The 20,174-nt window shown below is 44.0% G+C and overlaps 2 protein-coding genes across 2 annotated transcripts in view; both read right to left on the bottom strand.

The window, feature by feature from the left end:
- Positions 1–1,025: 1,025 nt before the first annotated feature.
- On the bottom strand, positions 1,026–3,050 carry ddx28 (DEAD (Asp-Glu-Ala-Asp) box polypeptide 28). The gene has a single exon (XM_083691015.1). It carries the CDS (start codon positions 2,872–2,874, stop codon positions 1,162–1,164), a length of 1,713 nt encoding a protein of 570 aa, XP_083547141.1. The 5' UTR covers positions 2,875–3,050; the 3' UTR covers positions 1,026–1,161.
- A 1,585-nt stretch (positions 3,051–4,635) lies between these two features.
- LOC310816978 (nuclear factor of activated T-cells, cytoplasmic 3-like) overlaps positions 4,636–20,174 on the bottom strand; it is a gene marked incomplete at its 5' end in the record, with an annotated part of 50,729 nt that continues 35,190 nt past the window's right edge. Inside the window, 3 exon segments of the mRNA XM_083687357.1 lie at positions 4,636–7,776; positions 16,803–17,870; positions 19,663–19,789. Of these exon segments, the coding sequence (XP_083543483.1) occupies positions 7,700–7,776; positions 16,803–17,870; positions 19,663–19,789 (1,272 nt within the window). The 3' untranslated portion in view covers positions 4,636–7,699.

Genomic DNA, 20,174 nt, shown 5'->3' with positions numbered 1-20,174 from the left:
CGCAATACATTACGTGGCTGATAAGAAATTGTCAAATAAAACACTGACTATGCTCAGCCTCACAGAGATGGGGTATCACAAATATAGTCTCGCGTAACCATACCTCCAAATCGCGTAGTTCTCACGCGTCCTTTGGAGGTCTGGAGAATTTTAGTTTAGCCGATCAGCTTGGATTGAACCTGGACGGAGCGATGGATGTTACTTCCAAGAACCCTCGCCCACATACCCGTAGATGATTGGTTGTTGTTATGCGACTCGTAGCCTCGTCCCCAGGCTTTTGCGCAGTGTATGAACCTGGAATAACAACGACTCAAACCCGGCCTTAGTGGGAGTGAATTTACTGCGTAAAGTATTTGTTATTATTTGATTTCAGCGAATCACACAGATGCAAGGCGTAGCTTCGTGACGTGTGATGCGCAAGCACTGGGGGAAAGTGCTAAAATAAAACCAATGGCTATGCGCCGTCGGTTTTCGACAGTCTTTCTATTCGCTTAATTAAGGCCGAGTTTGGCGCGTTGGTCCACCAGACCGTTCATGCATTTGGGCGGAAGTGTCTGGGAACGAGACTATGTGCGTCGTCTTGACTATTTTCTGACTGGGTAGGACTATTTAATAAAATGGAAGAAAACCTGAAGGAAAAACGTAATTCTGTTTCGCCAGAAGTGTGCACAAAATGTAGTCGATGAAGGCATTAGGTATTTGATTGGTTTGACGTGTAGTGAGGCGCCACTAATTTCAAACGGGTTTCCACCCCTTTGTAGCTACTTTCTGCAAAGGATTTTACCAGTTCGGAAAGCCTGGTCTCAACGAGGTTATCACAAATGCAATAGTTACGTAGCATATCAATCACATTGAGGACTTTAAGAGATGACTGCTTATGTAAGATAGATGCAAGCCATCAGACAAATGCCCATTGACATGTCTACTTCTCCTTTACCTCTGCTTCAAACCTTGTATCTCATTCTATGACATTATTTACAAAAATATAGGATTTGCTTATGAGTAAATAAGGCGCTGAACAACAGTAGAAATCAAATTAAGTATTTTACTGTGGAGTGTGACAACATAACAAACATTGCCATCTCTTGTGAACACAGAAGTGATCAAACTGAAGTTACAAGTTTATCTCTGATAGTCTTTGTTATTGACTGATAACAAAGGTTATTCTTCTTCCTCTGGCTCCACTGTCTTGGGGTCTGGCTTGTGAATAGCAGACTCCATGCCTGGGAGGCTGGTTCTCCTTCTGGCTGCCGTCTCAATCTTCTGCACCAGCTCTACATCCCAGGGGTGTGTGACAAAACTGAGCACCTCCCCGTCCTCCACGCCCCCTGCCCTCCCCACTCGCCCAACCCTGTGGATGTAGTCTGTGTGGGACTCTGGGAAATCATAATTGACCACTAGATGGACCTTTTGTGTGTCCAGTCCCCGGGACGCAATGTCAGTGCAGATCAGCACGTCCACCTGCCCTTTCTGGAAGGAGCGGAAGATCCCAGCCCTTAGAGCAGCAGGCATCTCCCCCTGCAGACGGACGTGGCGTACCCCCATCTCTTCCAGGGAGTAGCCCAGCCAGTTGACGGTGGAGGCCCTGTTGCAGAAGATCAGCACCCCCACCCCATCCTGCCCTGCCACCTTCAGAGCCTGGAGGAGCTCCAGCAGCTTGTCAGCTCCCCTCACTTTCAGGAAGGTCTGCTTCACGTGGGGCATGAGAAAGTGCAGCATCTTGCTCTTTATGGTCACCATGCTGCCCAGGTCAGTCACCTGACTGAGCACCTCTCCCACCCCCCCCGGGAAAGTGGCCCCCACCACCACCAGCTGGGCTCTGCTGTTTGGGCCCTGTGTCTCTGAGGGCTTGCTGGCCACCCGGGTCTTGGTCAGGATATTCTCCAGCATACCTGAGAAGCTTGGGTCAAACATGGTGTCAGCCTCATCCACCACAAAGAAGCTCAGTTCACCCAGGTCCAGGTAGCGCCTCCGCAGAGCTTTGACGAGCGCACCAGGAGTAGCCACCAAAACATCTGGAGGGCCCTTGGAGAAGGCAAGCTTGATGTTGCCCATACCCCTCCCGCCGCCCACAGTCTTTACCATCATGCCAAACGCAGTACACAGGGTCCTGGCCACAGCTGACACCTGGTCAGCTAGTTCTCTGGAGGGCACGAGAACCACAGAGCGAGTCTTGGGTGTGGTCTCAATACAGTCCTCCTCTGCTGCCTTATCTGCCTGGAGTCTGTGAATAATGGGCAGCATGTAGCTCAGTGTTTTTCCACTCCCAGTCTCAGCAGCGCATAGAACGTTGTGGCCACTCAAAATCTTGGGGATGGTTAGAAGTTGTACTGTTGTAGGGTGGATTATGCTGTTGTTGCCCAAAGCCTCCACCAACTCTGGGCAGAGGTGGAGGCTGCGAAATGTCACAGATTTTCTCTTCTCTTTGTCCTCACTTTTCTCCCGGTGGCCTTCAATAACAAAAGGTGGTACACTTTGGGTGTTGTTAATAGTGAAGTAGTCACCAAATGATTTGTTATGTTTCCATCCTTTGGAAGAAAGACTGGGTTGCTCAAATTTCCCAAGTGTGTAGCCCGTAGACTGGTTCAGCTGAGGGTTCTTGCTCCTGATCAGGAGCTTGCCAGGCCTGATGGTGTTGATTTTGTTCTTGCCTCTCACCTGCTTCACATTTTCAACATGCTCCTGCATGTGTCTAGGGATACGGATTACCACCGGTTGTGTGGTGTTTGACGTTTGACAACCACGGGCTGAACCGACAGTACGATGGACATGAAAACATGCTGCTGCTCCGAGAAGATCGGACAAGTACATGTGCTGTGATAAATATGATCTTGAAGCACACAACCCTACGTAGCCGACCTTCACAGACTGCATTCTGATTCTCTTGTTTGCTACGTATCAACTATCAGCAAGTATACGTCCTCACAAATGAGAAAACGCTCTATATAGCATGTTAATGGAAACTGGCAATATATCAGCGTCGCAGAGAACTAGATACATTCTACCACAGTATACGTTTCGCCAGACTACCTCTTGTATATCATTTTCACCCATGCCTCGACGACGACTGAAGATGACGTTGAGTAGTCGTCGCAGTAGATGACGTATTGCAACTGTAGAATTGGAATAAGTAGAACTGTCAAATAGAATGGTTACATTATAGATCAGCTATGGATTTTCCCCAGTCATGTGCACTTAGGACTTTATTTAAAATATTAGATATTGATGCCAATTTACCTTCTTTCAGCTAAGGTATGCTGTTCATTTAAGATGCGATTTTCTTTTTCTTTTTCTTTGTTTTTTGAAGTAAATCTGTCAAATAAGTAAAATGTAAATGAAACACACAGCTCTCACACAACTTTCCACTGTGAAATATGTTCTATCAGACATTATGGGTGAAACCTGCAGTTTTCTTGAGACATGTGTGCTCTATAACTGCGTGCTCTGACCTGAGCAGTGCCTTGCTTGCCTGATACCCATCTCCTAATTATCCTGACATAACAAGGGCTAATGGGCATCTCTCCACAGCAATGTCACAGTAATGCCCTCCCGGCCACTGTACTCATTGATATCAGATTCTGGCATAGGTCATAGTGGGAAAGAGCACTGTCATTGACACAACACTCACTGTCAATAGCTGTCCATTTCACTTCAATTCACTAGACCCCAGGGTTTAATCTGAAGGCCCCAGGGAGATCCACTGAGTCGACAGCATTGTATACAGCCTTCTATCTAATTGGATTTGAAGGTACGAGCCTGGGAGGTTTGACTGTCCTGTAATTAGATTTTTTGGAATGTCTAGTTATTTGAATATTACAGCCATGGCAAATACATTATTCTTATTCTTGTCAGCAAGATTGTGAAATTCTGAGAATGTATTGGTGTAGCCAATCTCCCAGCAGAGGGCACTCTCTTTAGAGCAGACTAACTCCCCCCAATTGTCAAGATGAAAGTTAGGGAGAGGGAACAACCAATATATCATGAATGGGCTCCCAGCATCAGTTACCCATTCCTAAGATAGCATGTGATCTCTCCACTTCATTAATCAACACTGAGCTGTCACATGTATTGATCAATCATCAGGCACAGATCCCATGTGCTGAACGAACCGGCTAACCGATTGATTTACTGTGGCTTCAGAACATCACACATACACTCTCAGTAATAGGGTGTTTCTGTCACGTGTTGAGTGAAGTATTGGGCCTGTCTGCACCGTAGGTACTGTGAGGACTTTTGTTCTAGCACGGCACTGCTCTCTTTATCACTAGAATCACAGAAGAAAACAGCTCCACAGGGTTTTAATGGCACAAACAAGAACAGACTTCAATGCTTGATGCACTTTCCATCGATGGAAAGGACAGGGTCTTGTGCTAATCAGCATGTTAATATTTGAAGGCCCAAATGGATAATTGAAAGGCTGATATATCAAATCTTCATACATATTTCAGTGTAGAGGTAGATGGCAAATAGAGATATGGCATGTATGGATGGATGGATCGATGGATGGATACATGCATGACATGAATCTTGCATTATAAGGTGTGCTTTTCTGTGAAACAGTAACAAGAGATTAATTCCAGAATAATCAGCATTGCTCCCACACCTGATTCATTTACAAAGAGAAAAACACAAAGAAATAGTTGGACATTTTCCTTTTTATTGATACACTACTAAAAGAGCCTACTATGCAAGGTATTCCCTTTGAATAATTTCAAAAAGCACTGCAGTCTTAAAAATTACAAAATGTTAAAATACAAAATGTACATAAAATGACAATACAAGGCTCCGTAAACATCAGCTAAACCTGCATTTCCCTTTTATTTTACAAAACATTATTATTATTATTATTATTATTTTACACACATATATCTATAATAGATATATATATTATAGATATATATGTCCCCAACCTTTAGGAATGACATCCATTTCAAAGTATCAAAAATAGAGTTCTAAAGTCTGTGTTGCTTTACCAGTATGTAAAATAGGAACATATTGTTCAGTCTTTGGTTTAGCAGAGAGGACGGCAGAGTGCGCTTACTGTGAATGCTGGTCTTGTTTCTGACTCCGAGGGTCTCACCCCAGAACCAGCCACCTATCTAACGTCCTGTCCAAAATTAGTCTCTCAAGTTATTTCTAAATTAACCCCAAAAAGCATACAGACAACCTGTAATTGGTATTCAAAACATTAAGGCATTCCTACAGTTTAAATAATCAAATAGACAACATCATCCCCCATTTGAAAGGGTTTAAATATCATGTTATGTTGCTGTTGTGGTTTGCATAGCCTAATGCATCCGTGTGCTTTTAGATTATTGAAATTCTAACAGTACTTTCAAAACGCTTATCTACAGTTTATTGGTACAAACACACACATACACACACACACTCTCACACATTATTCTATTAAGACGCTTGCACTGTGTCCTTTACAAGGCAGATTCACAGACTTTTCTCTTATGCAGGAATAAGAATTATTGTGTGCTACTCTATGGTAATAAAACCAAGCATGTACAGCAACTACATCTATAGGCATCAAGGTTTTCTTTTTTTCTTTTTCTGTTTTAAAAGGCATCAGGCAGATTTTTAGTGCATAGCAGAATTATTTTCATTCCCACTTGGACATGACTGACAGTTGTCATTAACACCTCCTTAGAAAACAAACGTACATGCAAGAGTTTCATTGTGAAATCAAAGAGAACACGTTAAGGCAAAAAGCCAATGCAATTCTTCATAGAGTTGTTTCTACCAGATAAACACATCTTTTGTACAGAGTAACTGTTACACTGCTACACATCCATCCGGCATTCAGAATCAGGCTCCCTGCACATCCTTCTGATGACGTTTGAGTTGAACAGGTCACTTTTAAAAACACTCAGCTTTTTGTCATTTTCTTTGGACTGTTTAGTCTTATTTCTCAGGCAACCCTTTTTCTTTTTTTTTTTTTATTATTGCTTTTAGTATTCCATACATCCACTCTATGTCTCCCAAAAAGGGCAATTTCAGCTGATTAATACGTATTTTAGTGCAGATAGCATTTTGTCAACAAAAAAACAAAATGCTAATATCAAACAGTTTGAATATTATAGATGATACTAAACTACAAAATGAGCAGTGATTGTCATGGTGCGTAAATACAGAGGGATGTGGAAGAACCAACCATATTCAAGACAGGGATTGTTCTTTGAACTAACATGGACCTAACCGTGTTCATCAGGGGGACACTACACATAAATAGAGAATATATTTATAGGCCTTTCTAGAAAATACTTTTACAACAGTTTAAATCTGCACAGATTTAAATGTGTTATTATCATCATATTTCCAATATCATGTGGACTGAAGCTGCTATACCTGCAGGTATGGTGGTTGTTACGGAGTGGTAGGCACACAAGGGTCCCTGGACATCAGGAGAGTTATTGCATCATCACAGAGCTCAGAGGAACTCAGGTCCATCTCTGTGGGTCATTCAAATGCCATCTTCAACTCCCACACATCTACACACATTTACACACACACACACACACACACACACACACACACACACATAGATATACATATACATATACACACACACACACACACATACATATATATATATATATATGTGTGTGTGTGTGTGTGTGTGTTCTATCCATTGCAAAACCATTATACTTGTTGAAAGCATATCCACTGACCACATCATAAATCCATCTATATAAAAAAAGTCAACCTCATATTCAGCATGAAAGTCAGCTGTGCAAAACACAAACGCTTTTGCTATCATTCAAAGCTGCTAAAAGTTAATAAGGCATTTGTTCAACCTGAAGGGGGGGGGGGGCATTAATATACAGTTATCTACATGGCTGGAAGGTCACTAAAAGTGTGGAATGTTGCATATTACAGATCCAAGTCCAGCACCAGAGAAGGGCTTCCCAGGCACCCAGACACCTGAGGCAGTAGGGATGCGGTAGGGTTGCAAGGCTGTCTGTCTCTACACCCTGTGGTGGGCGCTGTTGATATCACTCAACCACCCAAACTGTGCTGTAGAAAGGTGAACAAGGGCTTAATGCTGGTGAGAGCACACATACCATCATGTACTCAACCTTACTTTATTCTCTGAGAGCATCCTATATATCCTCACTGAGCCTCGTCTAACTACACTCCAGGGCATAGACACCAGTAGAGACTTCACTGTGACATGAAGGGTTGGATTGCATACACCAATCAGACTCCCCTGAGGGAGGGGTGGGCCGGTTCTGCCACATAGTGACTTCTTAGGAACAGAGTTCAGTCTCTTAATCTGTAATCTCACTCTGGGATCTGAGGCCTGAGAACCAACGCTTACTGTACGGAAGCACAAGAGAGAATTGAGCATTGACCTTCTATTGCTGCCGCCCACAGACCCAATAATACTATTACACCCCTGAAGGATGGATGTGTGTATAAAGTTCTACTATTTTGTTATCTGCCACGTGTTTAGGTGCGTCATGTGGGTGGGTGAGTGTATGTGTGTGTTCCTGTGTGTTCTCTGGAGGGGTATCTGGTGGACTCAGAGGTGAAGGAAGCGTTGTGCGTCTCTCTCTCTCGTTGTGCACCTGCCTGGCCCTGTCCTGTCCTATGCTGGGGGGACTGAGGCCTGGTGGAGGTGGTGGTGTAGGGGCTGGTGAGAATGTCGCTAGGCCCAGCCGAAAGTGTGGAGGCCTGGCCGTAGGCGGGGCTACGATTGGCTGTGTGCTGCTGACGGACCGTGGGTGCCAGGGGACTGGGACATGTCTCTGCCGATGATTTCATTCACTGAAACACAAAGAGAAACACAGTCATTTCATCTGAAAATGTTCACATGGTTTAGGCTAAATATTAGCATTTATTTTTTATTTGTTTATGTTTATTGAATTTCATGACATCTATTTATTGGTAATACATTGAAGAGTATTTAAATTATGCCTACAAATGCATACTGAGCTACAGAGAAGGAGGAATTGTGTAGTCCTGTGAGGAGCCAGCAGAGGGTGCTGGCACTGCACTGTTGCACAGAGTGACTGTGGATGTGAGGACAGAACACTCAAACAGTTTGAAAACTAGTCGGCGACAGTTAGAGGGAAAAACTCAATCAGACCAAGACTGGCAGACTCAAAGGTTACACTAACAGGTTTGGGAATGAGCTCATCAACACTGACAACCAGAAAGAGAGGGAAAGCCATTCCATTGTCTGTGCGTAAGACTTAACCTTTGACCACCACCAAGATATTTGAATTTACCACAACACGACTCCTATAAATATCATCCTTCATTTATTTAATGGCTTCAAGCACAAGCTGTCCATAACTTCATTAGGCATTTAATGGCGGCTGAGTACATTTTCTCTGGCCCATTAATGGGTTTTGTGAGTAGAGTGAAGGGGCTGTATAAAACGAATCCATTGTTAAAACATATGTTGTCAACCCCAGAGAGGCACTCAAGCGCAGTGTGGTAATGACTCTGCCAGCCCTGGAAGGCCTAATATTAAATAAATAAGGGGGAGCGGTTGCTTGACACTCAGAGCCGTTTTTTGAGCGCCTCTAACAGAGGGCTGATTGTTGTAGTGGTGCAGTTCGCACTGGGCCCAGCATCTCTCATCAGGTGGCCAGTAAAAGCCACAGCCATAGAGTAAATCAACTTCAAACCCCACATCACCATCAACCAATACTACAGTAACTGCTCTACCTGTGGAACAAAAGAAGGGCGTACGTGCGAGAGAGAGAGAGAGACAGACAGACAGACAGACGTTCACTCTTGGTATTTGTGGAAGAAGTGATTAAAACATTTCCGTAGCTTTTCATTCGAGCTACAGTGGTGTTGGTGTGCTCCTTGATTCCCTTGTGTGGTATAGGTGTAAAATGCCATGATGACAGGTCAGAAACATGAGAGGCAATGAAGACTTATGACACAGTTTGACAGTGAGACAGACAGGCAGACCTGTCTATACTTGATAGTAACAGTAGCAGTGTTACTGTTAGTGAATTCCTCTCACCCTACAACTGGCTATTTGTGCAACTACCTGTACTAGGTTGTGAAATCACACATTCCCCACACTGAGTCTTAAGACAGGAGAGGGTTAAAGGACTTTCAGCATCAGCTTTAAGAAACCCTATTGATAATGAAGATCTGTGTTTGGGTTTCATTGGTTGGTTCTTAGCTGGATTCGAGAATTAAATAAGCAGATCATTGTCTAAGATCTGGAGTACTAGTCTGAAACTGATGCCAAATGCACAGGCATATTCAGGGGTAATAGACTCATACACAGACCATGTGCCGAGGTACTGTGTGACTAACCTACAAGAGTGAAGACATACACACACTCCACCCTCACAACAACTTTACACTATGGTAATTGGACACCTTTGAGGGACCAGTAACAGTCACTCTCCGTCAGATACAACATGTACTAATGTACAGTACAACTTGAACAGAAATAGGCTACTCCAACCAACTAGGTTATCTTGGTCTATAGTCTATATCAATTCCAATTCCATTCTAACAAACCAACACAAAGTCAATGAAATAACATAAAATGAATATAAATAAAAATATATAGTGAGTCTGTTAAAATGAACCCTTTTCATCATACAAAAACATTGCATTTTATTTTGGGACATGATAAGATACAAGATATAAGATACATGTACAATTTTAATTTCATAATTAATTCAAATTCAAAACTTGAGATTCCCTATTCAAGTTTAACTCTTCCTCTCAATTCCTCTCTTCAACTGAATTGCCTACATTATAAAGGACTACCATCTATTAATCTAGAATCATACGTATCTTAAGAACTATCCTAAAAGTGATGTCCATTGTCCAAAATACCCATAAAGTCAAATCAAATACATCTATATTAAATAAACTGTATTACTGAACCCTTCTTTCTATTTCTCCATTTTATTTTACATTAGGCCTAAATAATCTACTAAGCCTACTCTATTAAGCCTACTCTAACTCTATTGAAGTTTGTCCTATGAACGTTGAGTATCATTTTGAATGCAGCTCATTGATGTTCCATGACTGATATAGTGGTGTTTATTTGTGTTTGTTAGTGCAAGGTGATGATGTGAGAGAGATGTTTGTGCCTGGCCACTGTCTCAGATCATCCTGTTCGTGTGGGCGGCTCTTCCTCTCCCATCAGCTATCTTCAAAACTTTCTCAGAGCTTTTTTACTCCACTCAAAACACCAACCTCCAACATAATACTGTATCTACACCCTATCTGCACTGTACTGTACAGGACAACAGTCACAAGACGAAGTGAAAATTTAACACATTTAGCATTACAGTCGTCAGTATGCATTAAATATGTCAGTGCACTCTCATGCACGTCAGTCCTAAAATAATAGACAACAGACAAGTTAAGTGGATGGTGCTGAAGTCATTCAACTAATTTTCTCCTGATTCAATAGCGTGTGTATCAATGGTGCATGAGTCCATGGGCATCTACAAAGACAGGTAACTTTCCACTGTCGGTACACATGCACTATGGAAGATAGCAGGAATATATACATTCTCTAAACAGATCAAGTTATGTCAATTGAGATTTGCGAAAAAGACAGACAGCAAAGGCAAATGCATAAAATGCCAGAAACATCATGAATATTAACCATAGATTGGATCAAGTGCTAGTCTTTTTAAAATAATTTAATTGGTGTCACATCTCAATATGCTAGCAGAACTATGAATGTATTGTATACAGTATTTATAACAGATTGTTTAACATTTTGTACTGACAACTTCAATTCACAAATCAGGCCTTAGAATAAAATGCTCAGTTACAATCAACGTGCCTGTTCTACAGCTGCATTTGCACAAGCTAAATTTGGTCCTCTAAAATAACACAAGATTATTTTGGACATAATAATCATGTGATTCAAAGACACAAACTCTCACACACACAGACAACCAAAACAAGCACACAAACATCTACACCTACACACTCCTCAGAAGATCATGCAAACCCTCACAACCTTTGTTTTCACTTTCCCTCCTAAACTACTACTAAATCAATGACAGGAAACAGCTGCACTGTGTGGAACATACATTGGCAGACTAAATATACTCAACTGATCAAGTATTTGGGCTATGCTTGGCATCATTTTCCTACCTGTACAAAATCTACAAATCTCACATTTATGTCACTTTTCAAGACACTGCATTAAAAACCTGATGATTGGCCACAGCCTGCGACAGTACCACTGGGTTTTAGCTGCTCCCTAGGAGGGAGATCCTCCACAGATGACTGGGGAGGGGGGAGTTCCCTAGGCCAGGGTACTGTTTCTCACACAGTCACCATCACCAAGTCACCACCACCCTCCACTCTCAGTTTTCTCCAGCACAGTGCTCTGCTATTCTTCTCAATATGTGATTCACTAAATACGGGACTTTACCAGCCAACTGGGGTACATGTAGAACTCTGCTTTACTACCATTCGAGCTAGTGTTGCCTCTCAGTGTATCGGGGGCCTGGCTCTCTCCTGGGTTGAGCTAAATGGGGAAACTCACATTAATCACAGTCAAAAGTAGAGCGGAGGGATATTATTACCATTGTCTCATCTGCATTGTGTTTCCTTTCTGGAGCGACTCTTTATTTCCCATCATTGGTATCGATAGTGATTTCTAAGGTCATGTCTAATATCGCTACTTCATGTCTAAAGAGATCTGTTGAAATACACATTGTTATAAGAAACAAAAGTGAAAGACGTACAACAAGTTGTCAGTCAGTATGGAAATTGGGTAATTTACTGTTACCTTCCCTCTGAGTGACAGGCGAAAAAAAAGTTCCCTGACACTGAAGTAGTTACAGAAAAAAACATTACTCCACCGAACCAGCTTATGAAAAAAACATGAAGACTGAGTGATTGCTCTCTCTACCAAATGAAGAAAACATGTTACAATGGAAAACACTTGTGCAAGGGACAGGCAAGATTCAGTTGCCTGAAAATGAGAATGTCAAAAGAACACTTGTTTCCACTAAGGCCCTTGTAATGACATGCACACGTCTTCAGAGAGCCTCTGCTTGAAAAGAAAATGTGAGGCATACATTTGGTTGAATGGATAAGAGCACAGAGTGATTACATTCATTGGAAATAAAGGGTCAGTTACGGAAACTAGCCTATTATTAAAATGTTCCAATGTTGCTAGGCTAACATCTCTGATTCAATCTTATATCTTTGATGTTGCTTGTTCTAGCTCTGTCGTCCTCTAGAATGTCACATTCTACGAGACACGCAGGAAAAAAAGAGAGTGAGTGAGTGAGTGAAAGAGACTGTGCACTAAGTACAGTAGAATCTCATTAAAGCCTCAGTTGAAGTTTTCTTTTTACAGCGAAGTCACTCATCTCTGTGATCATCAGTGAACTTCCCATTTGATCTGCCTATAAGTGTTTCACAAGAGCCAGTCTTTGATCCAGGCTCACAGGAAGCCATCAGATGACCACAAAAATAAGCTTAGAGAGTGGAAGCCTTGGGGAGCCCTGATGGTCGACCAGACCATAATAGCACCACTTTGGGCTTTTTAAATAGGAACATGGCTAACAAGCCCCATGCTGCCTTCCATAGTGACTAAATAAATGGCACCTCTTGCTTTTCAGAGTTGCTTAAAGTGAGAGGGCCTGACTGGAGACAGGTGGGTCACAGAGCTAGTCCCAAAGCCAGAATGGCAACTCCTCTACAAGAGGACTGGTACGTTGGCATCACTTTACTGGAGTGGGGCAGGGTGAGTCATCAGCAGCTCTCTGAGATACTTGACAGACACTCTGTTTTCAATAGCTCTCGGTACACAGCACACTGCATTTAATAGTACACTAGATTTAATAGGGAAATAAAATCAGCAACACCATGCACTGGTTTCCTTTTGTTTCCTCTAGGGGATGTGATTATGCATTATAATAACATGTCGAAAGCTTTCATTTTCTACCAGTAGTAGCAGTGGCTTAGTGAAACATAAATCAACAATGACATTTAAGATTGACAATATAAACCAAAATAATGCCACACAAGATTTTCAGAACGATTTGCAACGTTTGCACATAAACAGCCAACAATATTCAAAACATAAGTGAACTTCCTTTGGAGTATATTCTAGCAACACAAACAACAGTATTCCATTTCCATTTCCTGACCATAAGTCAATATCGCCAAGGGATCTCTCGGTTCTCCCTTCTGCCCAGCATATCGAAGGCGAAACCCACAGAAATGCACATTGGCAAGACCTCAACACCAGAGCCCGATGCTGCCAAGACATCTGCATTACGTTCCTAAGTCCTTAATTGTATGGAAAGATGACACACAAAGCCCGTTTCCACTTGTTTCAGGGCCGGCATGAGTGTTTGTGATTGTATTTAACAAGCTGCAGTTGGTTGAGGCCTGTGTTTTCCTACTGCTGTTGTTTTTTCCTCTGAGGAACGAGGAGTTGTGTTATTAATCTGCCACGCTGGGTTAGAGGCAGCCACAGGCTGGGACGGGACCAAGACACAGAGAAGGGAGTTTCCATTGTGGAGGACAGAGACGACATGGGACGGGACCATGATAGAGAGGCCCGCTTGACCCAACAAGACCAACTCCATCAGCCTGCTTCACTAAAATCGACCAGCACCACATCGTTGCACCTTAGAGGGCGTATAATTGTAGATTTGTTGACAGTTATTTGCATGGTTGTACCATTACTCATTGTTGCTGGTATAGAGTCTAAAACGGAGTGCTGGAATCAGATAGGACAACCTCACTGAGGGGAATGAAGTCTGATACAAGCCCATGACAGTCCAGTGATAAATGTGCTAGTTTCGAGAGCCTTAGTAACAGACCCAGATTAGCCAGTTTTGTAAATGTAGACTTGTGTCTGTTTGTGTAGAGGAGTGCTATTGCATGTAATGCTGTAGTAGGCCTCCTGTATGTCAGGCTGTGCTTGGGATTTAAAATGTGTCAAGTATGTGTATAACTACTATACATGGTGTTGACAATGTGTGGCGCTTTACTTAAGAGTATGTGTGTATATCTGATGTATGTATGTGTGTGTATGTATGTATGTATGTATGTATGTATGTATGTATGTATGTATGTATGTATGTATGTATGTATGTATGTATATGTGTGTGCATGTGGCAGTGCTCTGTGGCAGAGCTGAGCGATAGCAGAATCGTCTCTCACAGGGAGCAGGAGCAGCAGGCCCTGCCTATTATTAACCCAGAATGCCACACTCACGCCGGGAGGCAGCTGTGCACCCGGGCAGGAGAGCAAACAAAAGACGCAGGCGCGCCATGGATGCACGCCGGCCCACCGCTAGCCCGCCATCCGCGCTGGCTGCTCAAACACACGGCTGGCGTGAGCTGATTAATTAGATAAACACATGGGTCGGCACCACAAGTGTTTCAGAGTCTGTCGCCATGACAGCCGTAATCACCCTCGCAGGAGGGTTCGCTCACACAGGCCTCAAGTGTTAACAGAGGAGAGGGGAAAGGGTGACATAGACCTACAGCACACTAATGATGGGTCATGGTGAATATCTACTGACATTAGTTACAGGAGTACATTAACATCCTACTGGAAAACATTAAATTTAAAGGGTCGGAAATCTGCCATCTCTGGCCATCATGGTGAAATTCAGATAACAACAACATCCTCCTTAATAATAATGTAAGCACCCCCAAAATGGACTTGCAGTGTCAGACATTAGCTGTTGCGTTTCTGCATGCATGCACTCTTTAAAAAGAGCCAGCTACCAGAGACAGAAAGAACCTGCTCCCCTAGAACACCCCTGGCAGTAATCATGTTTATATACAAACCGAGTGTCGGGTAGGACACTCCATTTTAGAAAGCCCTTTTTATGGACCAAAACAACATTCATAAATTAAATATTTATTTCAAGGGATCTCGTTCCCTGATCTCGACCTATTAAACATAGTCATTACAACCAACCAAGTGGAAGCTTTTAGAAAGCTTGAATGTTACACACTGGACCTTTAAGAAGCTGAGAGCTAGGTAAGTATAGCCTGTCAGTACAGGTAATGTATATAATTCTAAATTGTAGGCCTATAAAGCTACACCGGCTGAACTTGTCGGTCCATATGTCTGTTAGTCTGTCCCCCCATCCCTTGTGCCACACACCCACGGCCACAAACTCCTGCGTGGCCCCTGCTCTGGCGTACGTCACAGAGGCCATCTGCTAGCTAACCACAGCAGTTTTACACTGTGACGTTGTACACTCGTGCTGACATGAGCCTATGCAGGTTATACAGTACCACCACAATCATTCTAGGGAATTTCTCCAATAAAAATGTACATATCAGGATCCCATTGCTTACCTGCAGGCCTTGCTGTTATATTACTTAACCTGAGACATGCAGACCATATTCACAGAAATACAAATACAACTTCTTGCATTATTAATGAAGTTTGTATAATTATGGGATGTAAATTAGTCTTCCAGACGCACGTGCTGAGCTGTAGTCTGTGGTCTATTTAAGTTGCTGCTCTGACCTCCTAAAATTCAGTTCACTGCTCAGAAATGCTTCATGAGATGCCCTACAGAGCCTGAATGACACAGAAGCTATTTATAACACTCGCTTAGGGGAGTGTATAATCCCGGGTGAACTGTGTCAGTCAAAACTTTTCTCACACTTTTTCTTGATAACACACCGTCTCGGGAAGATTGAAGCAGTTTGAGAGAACACTGAATGTGATTATGTGGGAGTTTGTGTGTGTGTGTGTGTGTGTTTGTGTTTTAGTGCGAGACAGCTACTTTCAGAATAAGTGGGTCTATGAGTGTTTGTGTGAGTAAGAGTGAGCGAAGTGTGTAAAGTGTGTGTAATGTTTGAGAGAACACTGAATATGATTATGTGGGAGTTTGTGTGCGTGTGCGTGTGTTTGAGCGTGTGTCTGTGTCTGTGTGTGTGTGTGTGTGTGTGTGTGTGTGTGTGTGTATACGCATAATTGGTATTATGCTGCTCATGAACTCCCTGGCTGCTGGCCTTTCGCACATGACTTATTGATAATGGGCTCTGTTAATTAGCCTGACCCTTGCTAGCACACAATATGGTCCCTACTGAACCAGCTACTCCGGGCTGTTTATTAACATATGCAAGTTGCCTGCTAATTTGGTATGACCGAGGTTCAGAAAAGCAGTTGTGGTCATGCATGGCAGATGAGAGACTGCACTACACAATAGTAAATGAGGAACAGAGGTTTAGCAACTTGTGCTGAGGTAGGATTTTCAGGCATTTGATGAATAAAAAAAAACTACTTTGTGAGTTAGCTTAGCCATCATCCTCAGGTCAGTTTGTTCTACTTAACAAAGTCAAGTCCTATTGAGCATCCTAATTAGCAAAGCTGGAGCTGCCATTACCCTCTAAACACACACCATGTAATTACTGCAGCACACGACTGTGGTCTCTGTGGTACACAGCGTGACTTTGCTTTCCAAGTAGCCCCAGTGAACCAATATTCCTTAAATGCAAAGGAGCGAAATACAATGTAATTAATCTGCTAGCTGGTGATAAGGACAAGATATTTGTGATGAAGCCTCTAATGTGATAGTCATTAGTCCATTGTGTACTATGATATCTTACACTGCCTGTTCAAATGCTGTATGAAATACAATCGCTATGATGAAGCATCATGTCACGCAGGAGAATTCAGCATCTGGTGGACGGTATCTTTTTACCCTGTTTTATAGGCCTCTCTTATAGCTTATTATGTATTTTCACATGCAACATATGGTACTGTAAATATGCCCTGTTCAAGTAAGAGAGAGATGAAGAGAGTGATTTCGAGAGACTTGGGGACAGAGAGAGGTGTCCTACCATCATCCAGTGTGATGTCCTGCAGACCTATGGAGCGGAAGGTGGGCTCCTTCTCCTCAGGTTCCTGCTTGATGTTCACCCTCTCCCCCTCTGAATGGAAGGGGGCCTGGGAGGCCAGGCTGGGGGCTACGGGGTGCACCAGAGGCCCTGCTGGGGACAGGCTCGCCATGACTGGGCTGCTGGCCTGTGGAGAGTGCTGCCCAGAGCACGCTAGGGGCCCCAGGGGGCTGCCCGAGGTGGGGGAGTGGGAGGTGGGTGACTGGTAGGGCAGTGAGTGTAGCTGAGGGGAGGGTGGCCCAGAGAGGGGCGAGGGCACCATGCGGGCAGGGGCGCTGGAGGGTGTGGGACAGGAGGCAGACCTCTGGCCGGCAGGGTGGTAGCTGCGCATGGCACGCTGCAGCTGGGGGGAAGGTTGTCCCATGGGGTGGGTGGGGGAGGAAACCTGGGCGGGGTTGGGGCAGTGGTAGCCCAGAGAGTGCAGGTGAGGGGAGGAGTGGGCCATGGGCTGGCTGTGGGGGGATGTGGGGTTGGGGCTTGAGGCTGTGGCGGAGGGGGAAGAGCAGGGGGGGTGGTACACCATGCCCAGCCCCATGGGGTTAGAGGCGCTGGGGTCCGGCTGGAAAGGCATTCTTTCGTAGCTCTGGGGGGCGGCAGTGCTTATGGGGAGACTGGGCTGGCCGTTGTATGGCAGGTTGTGGGTGTGGCTGTGGGTGTGGCTGTGCTGCATAGGCTGGTAGGAAGGCCTGGGGGGATGGGTGGGGCCCGGTTGGAAGGTCATGTGGCAGTCGGGGGGCGTGTGGAGGCCACGGCCCTGAAAGTGAGGCAGGTGCTGGAAGGAGGGGGAGCCCATGGGGGGGCAGGCAGGCTGGAGGGGGAGCAGGCCGGGTCCGGGGCCGGGGGCCAGGCCACGGGGAGAGCTGGACAGAAGGCCATCCGGCGGGTGGCCCTGCTCAGGGGAAGGCAGCTGGGTTCGGACCAGGCTGGCAGCATGGGCCAGGGGCATGGACATGGGCATGGGGGGCACAGCGGGGGAGTCCAGCTCTTCTCTAAGCTCCTGCTTCACCAGGACTGGGGAGAGAGAGGGGAAAAGAACACATTCAGTATGAGTTAGCAACATTCACACACTTTGGAATTAGACAACACACACCAAGGGAAGGAGCATTTCTACTGGTATTGATATTTTAAGTATTTAAGTATTTGTTTCTAACCCTAACCCGAACCCATTTGATGCCATAAATACTTCTGCTGAAGGTAATAGCCAGAATGTGGGGATTAATTTCCCACTTAACATCAAATCAGTCTCAAAGAAGGGCTCCATAAGAATAATTTTCCAAATGGCTGAATAAACAGATCTTTGAAACAAACCAGTCTTGAAATGTGTATTTCAATTAAATTAGTGTAAACGAAATATCTGCTACTGAAATAGGGCATCATTCCTTATAGCAGCACACAGCACCATGCATGCCAATCAGTAACCTATTTTCCCAATCTGGTGCTTGTGACTAGAGTTTTATTTTTTTCCCAGCTCTGAATCAGAGGGAGCATATGTTGTCGGTTTGGGTGCCATGTTAACTGTTGTATGGGAAAAGCGGAAAGCCCTCCAGCCCCGCTCAAACCATGAGGACAGACCAGTCTACAGCACAGTCCCTACCTCCCTCCTGGCCTCTCTGAAGACACAAACACAAGAAGGGCTAAACACAGTTGTGTCAGATCAGAGTCAGGAGGAGGGGACTAGAGGACATAGAGGAGTGAGTGATTGAGCACTATTTTTGATAGATGCACTAGTTAAGATAAATACTGAAGAGTCTTCCTTTGGACCCTTTTTCAACTGACGTACATCCAACCATATTTCTAATGGTTATGTTGACAAGTGGTAGGTATAGCAACCATCTATACTTGGCCTGCCATGGCATTCTTATCAGACTTGAAAACAAATGTTCTCTCTCACAGTTCTGTCAGAATTCATCCCTAAACCAGGCCAGGCCACTGCTACCCACGCAGAGGGGTAGAGTGTGATTGGCGGGTATGTGGTGTCCGTGGTAACAATGGTGGTTCCAGCATCCTATCTACACTGACAGAGCACAGCTTCGATTGGCTGTCCTGGCGGGTTAGTGGGGAAAACAGGAAGCTCTTGAGTGGGCGTGCTGCAAATGAAGAGGGTGGGTGGAGGCAGGGTCACATACATACATTCACACAAACATAATGTATAAGCGCACACACACACATACACGCACACACACGCGCAATCCTGTGGTATTGTTTTAGGGCTCTATACATTGCAGAAAACCGCTCACATGTCATTATATTCCGCCAACGCTGTTTTCGGTTTGACTCGCATTGAAAAACAATAACAATATCCAGTAACAAGGCAGTGATTAGACTCAATCAAAAAAATAACAAACTATAGGTTCTAAACATAAAAAACAATCACTTTCTACTCAATGCTGAGAAGACATTTTAAGCAAACCACAAGCCCTACGTGCAGTAAAAAAAGTTTCCTGGAAAGAGCAGATTTGCATACTAAAAATATCATGCAAATTCATGTCTTGATAGGTTGGCAATAGAGTTTAAGAGAGCTTTACATGAACGGTTGGTTGGCAGGTGCATAAGTAACTGTCAAGGAGCCTCTTCTTAACCACAGCAATGCAAACTGTGGGGAAATTCTCAGAAACGGGGTTAGCGAAGCACAACAGAAGGCTCTGCCATGTGTGCTGCTTTCCATGGTTCTGCTTTCACTCAAACTCGCAGTTTTACCCTGAGAGCCTAACAGAGAAGCTAGAGGCAACCCAGAATCTAAAGATGACCTTGTCTCTAAATTCCTGGGAATAAAGCACGATGATTGGTGTAAAGTGACTCCTACCTGACAGGTAAGTGAACCGTTGTGATTGACTCCTTTTCCGTTTCCCGTTGCACACGTAGAACTGCACCTGAACTGCCGAGGTCACTGTCTTACTGTGGTAGGGAGGGACCTCCACCACGATGCTTGACTGTCAACAGGATGGAACACAGTCAACATACAGAGGTCTCCATAAGTGGAAAGAGGAAGCATTTTGTCTTCTTTTAGCTCTATTGTCCAACAGTTTGGATTGAAATCAAATCAAATCATTACTATGATGGTTAAAGTAGAGATTATCAGCTTTAATTCAATGTTTTCTTTTTTCTGATTGGTTTCACCGTTTAGAAATTACAAACCTTTTTAGACACAGTCCCCCTACTTCAGGGCACCAACTTATTGTAAAATTACCACCCTACCATCCGCATAATACGTCACCAGACGAACTACAAGTTATCCTCAAAAAGGATGGTCTTGTTGCAGTTTGCTAAAAAATACCTAAAAAGCCTGCAGAGGTCTGAAAAAAGGTCTTCTGGACA

This window comes from Argentina silus, assembly GCF_951799395.1.
Source record: "Argentina silus genome assembly, chromosome: 2".
Classification (NCBI taxonomy): Eukaryota; Metazoa; Chordata; class Actinopteri; order Argentiniformes; family Argentinidae; genus Argentina; species Argentina silus.
Note: the sequence above shows the minus strand (reverse complement) of the source record. Positions and strands in the feature narration are given on the sequence as shown.

Coding starts and splice junctions, on each gene's coding strand:
- ddx28 (XM_083691015.1), bottom strand. CDS start 2,874: ATGCAGTCTGTGAAGGTCGGCTACGTAGGGTTGTGTGCTTCAAGATCA.